At 42.8% G+C, this 13,637-nt stretch overlaps 1 protein-coding gene across 1 annotated transcript in view; it reads right to left on the bottom strand.

Moving 5' to 3' along the window:
* Window positions 1-13,637, bottom strand: part of SMARCD3 (SWI/SNF related BAF chromatin remodeling complex subunit D3) — a gene marked incomplete at both ends in the record, with an annotated part of 56,816 nt that overhangs the window by 21,062 nt on the left and 22,117 nt on the right. The window contains 5 exons of the mRNA XM_079538516.1: window positions 378-539; window positions 2,097-2,198; window positions 2,694-2,789; window positions 4,726-4,848; window positions 9,766-9,888. Of these exons, the coding sequence (XP_079394642.1) occupies window positions 378-539; window positions 2,097-2,198; window positions 2,694-2,789; window positions 4,726-4,848; window positions 9,766-9,888 (606 nt within the window). The remainder of the gene's footprint in view (window positions 1-377; window positions 540-2,096; window positions 2,199-2,693; window positions 2,790-4,725; window positions 4,849-9,765; window positions 9,889-13,637) is intronic.

The following is a 13,637-nucleotide window of genomic DNA, read 5'->3' as shown; positions in this document are numbered from 1 at the left end:
GAAAAGAAGGGATGGAAAAGACTCTACATATGGTCTGCTGCTTCTGAGTACCAGATTTTATCATGTCACTGAGATACCATCTTATGCTAAGAAAAAAAACCAAACAACTATAAATCAAGACAGTGAAAAAGAGCTTTTCTTCCTGGAAAGGCTTTTGTGCAGGTCATAAACCATCAGATTCCTGATAACACTGGCAAATGGAGGAGGTGCTTACTTCTATTATTTTATGAGTTGTATGTCAGTGTCTGTTGAAAACCATTCAGTACTGAAGACTGCAAATTATTAAGCAAAAATTCAGAAATTTTGTTCCATCAAAAGTTTGCAGATGGATATTACAGACCACCTTGAAAGAGACACCGTGTCTAGAAAGGAATTACCTGCTGGAAGTACTTGTCACAGTTAATGTATTCCTTATCATGGGAATCTTGCAGCTTATTTGTTTTGATGTACTGCCACAGAGCCTGGATGATAGCTGATCGGGTCTGCGTGTGTATCCCCAGCAAACGGGCCAGTCGTGGGTCCAGTTTGAACTGCGGAGGCTGCAACACAGTGAAAAGGAGGGAGATGGTAACAGAGAGAATAACAGACACCTGCCCAGATAGAGCTTCAGCTTTAGTTTTCTGAGGACTTGTTCCACACGTGAACTGCCCCTTTCAGTGGTGGAAGCTGCATGAACAAATTGCTCAGATGTGCACCACCTCCATGGCATGACGATGCCTAGTGCTTGAAAAGGAAGAGGGACACCATACATGTGCTGTGCAAACCAGCTACCTGCATCACCTGCTGCAGACAATGAGCTGCACAGTCAGAAGTTTCTCTTTACTTTCTATGCAGTTTGGCTTTAGGGACCGGAAGACAAAAAAGAATGATCCTGCCTCAGAACTAATGGAGATTAGCCACAAATTGAGAGCATGAATTCAAGATGACACTTCTGCTATTCCTAATAATTAATCAGCTGCCTCCCATCAACAAACTCCATTGGAACTCTTTTTTTCAGACATGCTTCCAAAGTTCCGCCGCATAGCAGAAACTGCACCTGGTTACAACTTGCCAATGGAATCTATTTCTCCTGACTTCTGTGATACAACTCCTCAATTGCCCAGCCTTACATTTCCAACAATATACATTCTTTAGGTACCCTGGCGTCTGGTGCCTCTTCACAAGTGCACTCACGCTCATGTTTAATATTTGCCACATTTTTCTGCATTGTTGGCTTTCAGGTCACCCAAAGTCAGATTTATAACAAGACAAAACTTTGGGTAAGAAAACATGCTTAAAAGCATAAATTTATACTAATGGTGATCATAACAAACTCTAAATATATTTTCCTACCAGTCAGGATAGCAGCTATATCAGCACCTCAGTTAGGTCATACACTCTAAAATTAATAAAACTGTCTATTCTAGGAAGACTAAAGACTATCCTAACTTTTTTTTTTTTCCCCCTTTTTGTTTGTTTGTTTCCTGTGACTGGAATCAGGAAACTGATTTGGAAGTAAGCTTTGCTAGCTCTGAAGTGAAGATCTCTTATCTTATGTCTGTGTTCAGTACAGACACTTCCAGTATAGAAGGTATTACTAATAAAAGAGAGGAATCAGGAATGCTGAAACAGTGCAGTGACAGGTCTGTCCCACTCAGGGCAATGTTTTATGCCAGATTAGAATGACAGCGTAACACAAATGTAATAACCTCAGAAAGCTGTGCAGTCTGCTCTGACAGAACGCTGCCACAACTGCTCTGGTACCTCCAGCAGGAGCCATTCCTTTGAAACATAGCATACAGGAAACCTCCCCTTCACCTGCATCTTACCTCACTATTTAGCAAGAAGTCTGAACAGGCAACATATATTCTTTCTGCAGGTGATAGTAATCATCATCATGCCAAGAACAGTTTTTTGCCAGATGATAATAGAAACTCATTTGATGAGCTCTCTTAATATTTTCCCTAATCTGGCAGTTCAGTATAACTATAATCTCTTTGGACAACGTGACATTCTAAGTCCACATTTATTATTTCTCGATGAATGTGATGGGATGAGTTGACTCTGTTGCAGCATGCCCCAACGGTGCATTTTCCATGACAAAAGCACACACTGACCTGGTAATCCAACATGAGGAGTAGCGTGCACCGCACACTGACATCACCAGGTCTTTTCACCTGGAAGCCATCAGTCTCCTGAGTTGTGGGAGTTCTGTGCCACTGCCAAAAACAAATCAATCAATAAATAAAGCCAATTAACGCGGTCAGCCTTTTTTTCCCCACTGATGCAGAAAATTCTGTGCGCCCATCAATGCACAGCGCTCCAAGCAAAAATAAGACAAGCAGTAAGCCCTGGAAATCTTGCGATTAAAAACCAAACCAAAAAACCCACATTGTTTCTTGCTCTGCCCTCACAAGGCTGTTTCAGCATACAACCTGTTTGGATGGTAGTATGCTTCACTTGCCAGGAGAAGTGTGCACACTTTTTTTTCATTACACGAATTCTTAGAGGCAAACCACATCACCACTACACCTGTGATTTCATACTATATAGATTCTGTTAGCAAGCACTCCAAAAAAAACGATATTTTGAAGCTTCTGAAAACACCATGAGATAATAAACTCAATGTAACTTAAACAAGGTAGGTAACGGGCACGTAGCTGTTTGTCTGTGTTAGTACAGTGTATGAATGCAGAGGTGCATGAACTTCCTACCTCCACAAGATGGTTGTCAGGTCCGTAGAGATCTTTGTCCAGTTCAATGACTAAACTCTTAAAAAAAGATGAAAACTTCCGTTTCTGTTTGCTGAGCTGTATAACCAGAAGAAACAAATGTTTTAGACTGCGTGTAGTAGCCTGTGTTACGTGCTTTCTTCTCAGGCTCTCTTCTCATACAGATCACAAGCGTGCCTGCTCTAATCGAGTTTCCCCTCTGACAAATGCAGAGAAACGTGCAAAAATCCAGCAGTGGTAAAACAGTACAGCAAGGGAAAAGTCTTCCTTGACTGTGAACAAGGTCAGTGCATCCCTTTTAAGTTTGTATTTTTTTCCATAAATGCCAAATTCTTCGTCTAAATTCTCAAATAGCAGCAAGTCTTACAGATTAGTCATACACTGTCTCCTTTTACATTTTGCCTCTTCATCTAATTAGTAGTACTTGCTGTTTGCTCTACAGTTCATATTGTCTAATTAAAAAGCTGGGAGGTCTATCTCACTTTCTGGGCAATACACTCCACAGTGCTTCTTTCAATCATAGAATCACTTGAGTTGGAAGAGACCTCTGAAGGCCATCAGGTCCAACTTTCCTGCTGTGAACAGAGTCACCTACAGCTCCACCAGGTGCTCGGAGACCCATCCAGCCTAACCTCAAACATCTCCAGGGATGGGGCACCCACTTCCCCTCTGTTCAGCCTGTGCCAGTGCCTCACCACCCTACTGCGAACATCTTCTTCCTAATATCCAGTCTTAACTTCCCCTCCTTTAGTTTGACACCATTTCCCCTTGTGCTATCACAGCAGACCTTGCTAAAGAGTCTTTCCCTTTCCTTCTTACAATCCCCTTTAGATACTGCAGCACCCCAGGTGAGGTTTCAATGACTTTATTCTTATTTACTGGAAGTTACTTGGAAGTACACCCTCCTTCAATTTAAAATTTGCCAGTAACTGAGATGCCATGATAAAAATGAGCAAATTTCTTTCCAATAAAAAGTTTTCTTCTTTTGTTATTAAATCATTCTATAATCAGTGAATATTAAGATGTTATAATTACAAAATAAACAAGAGAGTCAGGCAAAGCAGATTATGATAACAAAAAGAGAATAAATAGAAAGCTTACCCCTATCCTGGGCTCACTTACAAAACTCCAGCAGAGCAGATCTCCAGCAGAGATCCTTCCCCACTGGTAGCCAGCTCTTAAATGGGTCTGGGAGGGATGCAGCCTGTCTCCCCCCCTTCCAGCAGCACAGCTGCATTGCCTTCCCCTGTGCTCCTCTGGCTGGCTCAGTGCTCGCCTCAGGTGCTCAATCAGAGGTTCAGGCCATGATTCAGCACTTCCCATACAATCATATGGGAATCACTCTAGTTTCTAATCTGAATTTGTCTAGTTTCAGATTCCAGATGCTGCAGTTTGTTTACCCTTTATTTTCTAGCAGAATTCTGATTCACACACTTATCTCCAGATAGACACACACCGAATCTTTGCTTTCTCCATCTGTTTATCTTATGAAATACTTAGCTTGTGAAGCCTAGTAAATACCTGAGACCCTGACTGGGAAAGCCCAGCATTCACATACGAAAGCAAAAAAACCACCACAGATGTTTCTGATTGCTTCAGTCAACAAAACTTTTCTTCCATCCTTGCTCTGACCATCCATACATCCTCTTGCACTCCCCAGCAAGTGGAAAAATGCTCTTCTCCTCGCTGTCCTACTCCTCATAAGACGCAGTGGCCTGCTGCAGGTCTGACTTGTCACCCCTCTTATGGCCTGGATCCTGTCATATCTTTGAGGCAGCACTCTTTCTACATCCTCCTACCTGTTCTGTCCTTCAGGCTGCTCTGTTTCCTGCTGCCCTCCACAACACTGCCTTTACGGTGTATCCCTCCCTGTTGCTGGACATACTGCTTTCCCAGCAGCAATAAGCCAATGCTGCCATTTAGTGATACCTCGACTGAATGTTCCCAGTGAAGCCCATCACCCTACAGGACAACCTCTGTTTGCTGGCCCCACTGAAGAACAAGTAAGCCATACGTCATCCAGGAGCTTCCCCTCCACTCGAAGCTCCCACGATGCGATGCTGCCGTCGGAGTCATCAGCGTCAGATTTTGCAGGATTAAATGTGTTGGAGATATAAAGTCTCAGCTTCCGCTTTTGCTGTTGCACAAAAGGAGAGAAGGACATATCTAGGTTAAGTCCAGGTCTCACGGCAGCCACAGGAAAGACTTTCACTAGAGAATTTGCATGTATATGAATACGTTGTAAGCAGAGGAAGACAGGAGGCTGCAGATCCTGTACCTCTGGTCTCTAGCGATGTTTCAGTTTCATTCTCCTTTTGATTTCCAATGGCATTATCCCCATTCTTCTTTTTACCCTGGCAACTTCTTCTCTCCTCATATTTGCCCGTATACAAGTAGGAACTGTGTCTGTTTCCTCCAGAATCTGACACATCATCAATAAGATAATATTTTGTAAGAGGTGATCTTGTTCACATCTGAATATTTTAGATGTCTTTCTTTCTCCTAGCTTTCAGTTTCTAGCTTCCTTGTACAGTCCACCTAAAACTGAGTTAATAACAATGACTAATTCCACTGTGAAATACACGAGATCTCTCCTTCATACTTTCCTGTTTCCCTTTGCTAAACCCTTAAGACGTGTCTTTTTCTTGCAATTCACACACAACCCAGATGCAGTTGACATTTCAGGAATGGCCTCCTGCTGGTCCCTGTACTTTCCCTGCCCAGTCAAAGCCAGTCTGCATATCATGTGTTTCTCCTACACCGCTCTCTGATTTACTGTCCTTAATACTACGCAGTGAGTTGCCTTTCTCCTCGCAGTAACCACTACAAGTCAGCCCTCTTCTGATACACTGACATCAGAAATTAAAACAATTAATAAAAATCCTAAGCAATGACTGTCTTTAAAGCTGCAGGTATTACTGACATCTGTGAGTATGGTGAAAGCTGAGCCTTTAATCTCTGCTAGAGGAAGACTTTATCCAAACTGATAAGCAAAACAGGCTGTCTTTAGAGATTGATCCAAAAGGTACCAAGAAGTTATAGCACTATTAAGGCAGCGATTATCACCCATGAAACACACAGAAATATCCTTGCTCCTGAGTCATAAGTACCTATGGGAACAGAGCAACTGCAGCAGGATTCCAGTACAAAAGGGGCTTTAAATCTTCAGAAAATTCTTCATCAGAAGCAGAATAAGGGAGCACAAAGAAAGAAAACTCACATTTGTTGGAGTTTAAATATAACTTTTTTAAAAAGATCTGAAGTGTTTGTAAGCTGTTTTCTCTGCTAAATTGTCCTTGGTGATGCTTTATTTCTTTAGGCTTACCCTTAGTCCAGCAACTCTCAGTAACTTCTGGCTGTAGAAAACTCTGTAGGTTAATTTCTCAGGGAGACACAGAATTCTCTTTTTTTTTTTTTTAATCTCTAAGATCCAGCTGTGTTTGTGCCATTGCTTTCTCTCTCAAGTCTCCAAATTTCTGCTTGTGCTTCAGACTTCCTTCTTATTGAGGCAGTCTCCCATCCTTCCTGCCCCACCAACCCGCATTCCAGATGACACAATCTCTCCCTTCACACCCCTGCCCTCCCTATAACAGACTACCAAGCCAAGCAACCCTTAGCACAATAGCAAGTACCAGTCTCCCTTTCTGCAGCTGGGCCTCCATCCTTAAAAGCAGTTTATGGAGTTTACTGCCATCAGGTATCAGCCATCACAGTTGTCACAATCAGCAACTCTAGACCTGACCTGCAGAATACAGTCAGATCTGCCAGAGATACAGTGCACTGCAAGCACATTTTGCCTGTTCATGTTGAAAAATCATAAGCCTTTTACCCAGTGGCTCAATTCAGCCCTAACTACTTACAAGCAGTATAGTATGGTAAGGCTGCTGGCACAATTTCGGATAGCGTGTAATTATTCTGCCAAGAAGCCAATCGGGAACCCAGTAACACACTGGTGTGGCACCACAGCCAACGCAGTCCTCTCAATAACAACGCATAGAATCCTCAGAAAGGAAAGCAACTGGGCCTGCTAGGACCAAATCCATGAATGCTCAGAAGGATGCAGCTCCATCCACAGCCTGCTGACTGAGGTGACCCTCAAAGGTCAAGGGACTGCAAGATCCACGTACATGTGAAGGATAAGGACAGTAAAACAGATGTAACTGTAAGTCGACACTCCCAATCTACGATCACCTACTAACCAAGGACATACCTCTGCCCAGACTGATCTCCTCACACTAGGGAAGCTGTAAGCTATTTGGCTTTTTATTCTAATTGAAAGTGTCACAAATGTCTAAACTAAAGATGAGAAGATTCCTAAAAAGAAAACCTCAGTACATTGTTTGTTTAAATTGAAGCTGTCATAGATTCCGTTTCGCCTACAACATTTCTGCAAATGGCCTGCACAGACACTTCCCATACAGAGATTTAAGATATCTTTTCAAAAGCGTCAGTAGTTCTCAATGGAGTACCCCACTGAGCCATGGGATCTCTGAGCTAGTAGCAACACAGAAGTCCACATCTCACGTGCCTGTACCACGTAGTGCCATACAGAAACTCATGAACACATCATTTAATAAACAAGGTCTTTGTTACTCCTCCTTGACTTACTGAAATTTTGCTTCTCTACAACCTCTTTCTAATTTCAAACCTAACCATTACTTGGTCACCTTCCCACAGAATCACAGAAGGACTCGGGTTGGAAGGGACCTTAAAGATCACAACCCCTCCTGCAGGCCCACCAGCTCAGGCTGCCCAAAGTCCATCCACAGCCTTGGACACCTCCATGGATGGAGCACTGACAGCTTTTTTTTCCCCCACTTAGTCCACATCACATTAAGTACAAGATTTTTATTATCAAAATAATTAACGTTGCTTTTAACGATGTTTGAAATCAATTGACAACTATTTCATAGCAGAACTCCTTCGTGCACAACACGCCTTCTGGAACTTTTTCTTCAGCATGACAATGTCTCCCAAATTAGAGTCATCAGCAAATTTCACCTCCAAATTTCAGAACTAGCCTCCCAAATTCTGACATTGAAGACATCAGTGAAAACACTGCAAATCTTGGTCCCAAATTTTAAAGATTAAGTAAACTGGCTTTAAGGCAGACCAGCAATTACTATTCCAGTGGAAAACAGTTATTCTCAATATTCCCTGCTTCAGCCAGTTACTCACCCAGGTGCAGCTTTTCTGACAGGGATGGGGTATATCCCATCAGAACCTCTCATAGACACCCTGGTGAAGCCCTTCCAAATTCCCCTCTATATTTGCACACACAAGGCACAAGACAATGACATCAGATAGATTCTGCCCGTGCACCAGAGTCTAAAGGTACAGATGGGAACGCCGAACAGCTAACAAGTATTAGAGCTGTCACTGCTCTCCATCATCTTAATTTTTATTACTATTATTTTGCAATCCCTACCTCTTTCTCCTTAACTTCCCATCAGGAATCAATTAAAAACTTCGCTCAAATTGGGGTAAATGGCACCTGCAGCATTTGTTGATTTAAATGAGTGCAGGCTTGATTCAAAGAGCTCGATGGCAGCAGGCAGAGTACGATACAAAAATCTCAGCAAAGTATTTGTCCCCTAAGAGTATCTGTTGGATGCTCTAGATGTAGAGCCCAGCAGAAAGAACAATGTAAGTTCCTTAGAACAATTGACTGGCAAAGCTCAGATATGAAGTGCTGTGGACACAAGTCACTGGGAGCAGAAACAACTAAAACAACCAAAAAAACTTGCCAGAAAGAATGCTGAACAGCATAGAAACATCAGCATTTCATAAACACTGCAAGTTCCTTTCTGCCAACAATCTGATAACAATTCCTCAATCATCTCAAAACTTGAAAACAGGGAAAGAATCTAAATCTACAAAACCAGGGAGAGGCAGTTAGACTCTGACTGTATTCAGACACGCAGGCTCTTTCTGAATGTAAAAATGGAGAACCTGGGAGTGAATTACTTAGTCTGAGGAACTGCAGCTTCGCACAAGTGCTACGAACTTGTTGTAAGCAGCTGCAGGACTGGAAGAATTGGCTGCTGGGAGGGGCTGCTGACAGTGGTGAAGCGAGCTGGCAGGTGGCTCATGCCTCCACCCTGCGCCCCAACCAGCCTCAGACAGAATCACGGCCGCCTTGCTTCTGAGTAACACCACAGATGTCTCCCATTTCAACAGCGCAGCTCTTCACACAAGATGAAGGAAACAGAGACAGGCTCCGTGCATTCTATGCACTGCCTCCAATCAACAGCGTTTGAACCACCTCCCTCAAAACCTTCTCCAAAATAACCAGTCTTCCAACATGGAGAAAAACCCAAAGCCAACATTAGGCTCTAAGTCTGTGGCTCTAAAGAGGCGGTGAAGCTTCCACCCTTCAAGATCTTTAGACCTCAGTGGGGCCTTGAGCAGGAAGTTGAACTAGATGCATTCCACTGTTCCACCTTAACCCAATCTTTTCTGTGATTCAGTGAAACAGCATTGGAAAACTGACAAAAGTATCATTTCAGTAGGAAAAAATGATGGGAAGTGCTAACTCGATCTGGTAGAAATCCTAAAAAAAACTCACTTATTCTTTTCTTACATGTATCATGCTTTTATAGGCATATTAAATTTTAAATATATGCATTTTAAACGCATGTATTTCTGCAAGATCTTCAACATTTTTCCACGAGTAATTCTCCCCATCGTATGTTTTGTCATTCCACAGTTTTAGATACTGACTGAAAACTAACATGGAACGTCAAGTACTTCCTCATTATACCACTCTAAACTCTTCCATTCCTCTTTCTAGTCATTCTAATACAAAGTTTTTCGAACAGAATTTCTTTTTCATAAGCTATATTCCATTTATTAAAGACTTTCAGAAGTTACAGCTGGTAATATCCGCAAAATGTGCTCCACCAGTTTTCCATACACATTGCTTCCCAGCTGCTTATTCTTAGGAGCTCCGTGCGATTCATATCAAACTGCCTCTGTTAACAGGGCCTTTGCTGGGAAGTTCACTGCACCACATCGTTCCCCCTTACATCAGTCTAGGCCTTTTCTGACATACCTTCATTGGCCTCTTCAGCGCTTCCTGAATATCCACACGCTTCCGCATAATGGTCTGGTCCAGTTTGCGTTCAAAAGCCAACAGATCCATGTAGGCCTGGGACTCAGGAACCAGCTCCCGGATCTGAGAAGGAAGGAAGGAACACCAAGCGTTGGAAGCAAGAACGCGCCATGCCCAGAGCAGTAATGCTCTCTCAGCCACTGGACGGATGAGCTCAGAAGCTGTCAGCCCAGCGACGGTAAGTCTCTAGCGGGGCAGGTTTCAGCGGCAGAGTGCAATCACGACCGAAAAGCGGGAACGTGGAATTAGAGCTGATGAACTTTGGAGCCACAAGGCTGGAGCCACTGATGATTTTTCAAGTGAGCCTTAGCTACAAGTAGCCAGGGAGCCACAGTTCTTGGAAATGCACAGTACTTCAAATTTGTCCTGCTTAAGCTAAAAAGGTTCTCTCTATACTGAAAATAGAAGATTAGGCATTTGTGTTGTTTTAATAAAAGCAAGTAATATTCAAGCACCGCTTAGCGGGGCATGGAGCATCTCCTTTATGAGGAAAGAGAGCTAGAACTGCTCAGCCTGGAGAGGAGAAGACCTGGGGGGGGAGAGACAAGCGAGGTGGACTCCCTACGACCAAGTGCCACTAGTTTGAACAGATTTTCTGTACTGCAGAATTTTTAATATAAAATATTAAATATTTAATGGCCAGTAGTCCAGATGATGAGGCCAGGCTCTTTTCGGTGGTGCCCAGCAACAGGACAAGAGGCAGCAGGTACAAACTGGAACACGGGAAGTTCCACAGGAGCACGAGGAAAAGCTTTTTTACTTTGAGTGTTAAATAGCACTGGAAAAAGCTGCCCAGAGAGGTGGGAGAGTCTCTTTCACTGGAGATATTCTGAGTCCACCTGGCTGCTCTCCTGTGCAGCCTGCTGCAGGGAACCTGCTTTAGTAGGGGAGCTGGACTGGCAGATCCCTTCCAATTCCCACAGTTCTGGGATCCCACGATCAGTCAAAATTGCAATTTAGGAAGGCACCACTGTTACCATATCTTCTCAGCTAACATGAAACTGACCTAAATGTTTAAGTTTTGATATGACCAGAGATGCAGAGTCAACTTAAGTTCTCGCTAAATTTTTCTGGTATTTAATATATTAGCTAAGCCATATTAACTGTAAGAAGAAAATCCCTTTTTATTCACCTTATTCCAGAAAGGTTAGCAGAGAATGTGATAGAAGTAGGTTAGGAGAAAGAAAGAGACAGAAGTCTCCTACTCAGTACAACAGACACCTGGTCATCCTGCAGAGAGTCCAGTGAAGAACCACGAAGGTGACAAAGTGACAGGAGCACCCTGCAAGGACAGGTTGAGAGAACTGGGACTATTCAGTCTGGAGAAGAGAAAGATCAGGGGGATTTCATCAATGTCTGTAAAAACCTGAAGGAAGGGTGCAAAGAGGATGGAGACAGGCTTTTCTCAGTAGGGTACCCAGCGACAGGACGAGAGGCAATCGGCACAACTTGGAATACAGGATTCTCACTGAACACCAGCAAACACTTTACAGTAAGAGTAACCAAGCACTGGCCACAGGTTTCTCATAGATACTGCAGAGATGCTTCTTCTCTGAGGTGTTCAGAAGCTATGCTGACACGGCTCTGGGTAAGCTGTTCTCAGAGCTCCTGCTTGAACAGGGGAAGGAGTTGGACCTGATGACCTCCGAGGTCCCTTCTAACCCGAACCATTCCGCGATTCATTCGTGTGTAATGAGCAAATACTTCAGATCTGAGTCTCGAAATAGACACACATACCCTTGCAAGAAAAGGTCAGTTCTTAATTAGGAATAACTTAAGCAAGCAAACCACAAAAAAAGGAAACTCTAATTAAGTATAAAAATACTCTACTGGACTGCCATGTCAATTTTTATAATACTCCAGCTTTCAGCTACGTAATTAAAATATTCAACTGTTAAAGTTATCTGTTCTATAAGAATTAAGAGCAAATTGGTATTCCTGTTTTGCTTTAAGATGAGAAGTCTGCAGTCTGAATTTCATTTAAGACACAAGCATGTATGTGAGAAATACCTGGCAAAGAAAAACATGCCAAGGCAAGAGAGCTTCCCGAGTGTGGGTACAACTTCGTGCATACTGTGTACAAAACTATTTCACTTCACAAGACAAAACTCCAGGCTTCTTCTGGATCAAGATCAGTCATTTTGCTTTCATATGAAGGGCTACTAACGACAACTGATCCATGATGTTGACATGCTGCCATCAAACCTTCAAGTAGTGGGGAAACGACTCACAGCGCTGGCCATAACTGGCATCTGTTCACTCGCCTGTTGGTATTAGGGAGCCTAACAGGTTCCCAGTAAAATCATCCTGTTTTATGGTCATATCTTGTGCATACACATGTTAACTATGTGTTGCAAGGACATCAGCACTACTGCACCGAGTCATCCCAGGTATCAGTCTCTCCCAGCACTGAATCCCTGACAGCATTTGAAAGTTGCTGCCCTTTATCAGCTACAATAGCTGAAGGTATGGTGTTTCAGAACAACTAGGGACAGTCTGCAAACCGATCCATTTCGTTCACTTGGAACCTGCCATCTGTTTGTCTCATTTGAAGTCGTCTTCTTGTAAGGTTGGAGCAGCAGTGGACAGGATCTCCCTAAGAACCTTCTCCATGTTGCTCATACATTTTTCAGAGGTTAATAGTTTTCTCTCATCCCTTTCATTTCCAGGATGAACAATCACTCCATACTGTATTTATACTGATGAAGACTATCAAATGAATGTCTCTTTCAATATTATTTATTTGTTCGTTCCTTCTGAGATGCTAGAACACCTGTACTATTTGCAGCAAGATCAATTCTTTTGAAAAGCAGAAACCACGGAGCCAAAGAAATGCTTTGCTTTTACTCCATGAAATTCTGTTCAGCTTTAGCTGAATCACTACGCTTTTAGCTGCTCGTATTCTACTCAGTCTTACTATCAACTGAATAATCATAGAACCATAGAACCACCAAGGTTGGGAAAGGCCCACAGGATCACCCAGTCCAACCATCAAATAATAAAAGAACAGGAATATTTTTAGGAGCAAAGCACAAAGAGCAAGCATCGCTCTGAAAGCATCAAAGAGTTGGCAGACAGCTTGCAGGATAAAGACAAGGCAATATTTCCTCCCCACAGCGAATATAAACCTTGACATATGAGAAAATACCCCCATGCCACTATCTTGTCCCACAGAGAGCAAAGGCTTCCTCAGCTTCCTTCAACACAGGGCAAAGGAATCATGCTGTACTGTGTTGTTTAAAGAACTCTGGACACGGTTTCAGGCTTCTACCTGTGAGTCACAGCAGTCAGTTCCTGAACTCCAGGCACAGGATGAAGCAGGGAGCGCCCACACAGCCCTGCAGCTCAAGCACGCGCTACAGCTGCCGTACAACTCCTCACGCTGGTTCTCAAACTACTACAGACAGGACATAATGGAATTGCTAATAAGTGTGTGGAAACAACAGTCATCCGTAAGTATTTCTATTCCATGTTTTTACATCTCTTACCATGTGAAAGGGAAAAGTCATTTCCTATTCCATCTACAACCATCGTTTAAGAAAGCACACACTCCAAAATTAGCTAACAAAGATAATAATGCATGTAATTACCTGAATGCAAGTGGCAGCAGGTTAAAAAATTGTTTGGGAGAAGAATTATATGTACTCTCCTGTTGTATGATCAATGAAAATAAAAATGCTACAATCAAGAAACAAACAAGAGAGCTTGACAAAGCAGATTACAATAACAAAAAGAGAACAGATACAAAGCTTACCCATATCCTGGGCTCACTACAGAACCCAGCAGAGGGGATCTCCAGCAGAGATCCTTCC

The sequence above is a fragment of the Tetrao urogallus genome (assembly GCF_951394365.1).
Source record: "Tetrao urogallus genome assembly, chromosome: 7".
Lineage (NCBI taxonomy): Eukaryota > Metazoa > Chordata > Aves > Galliformes > Phasianidae > Tetrao > Tetrao urogallus.
This window is presented reverse-complemented; position numbering and strand designations above follow the sequence as displayed.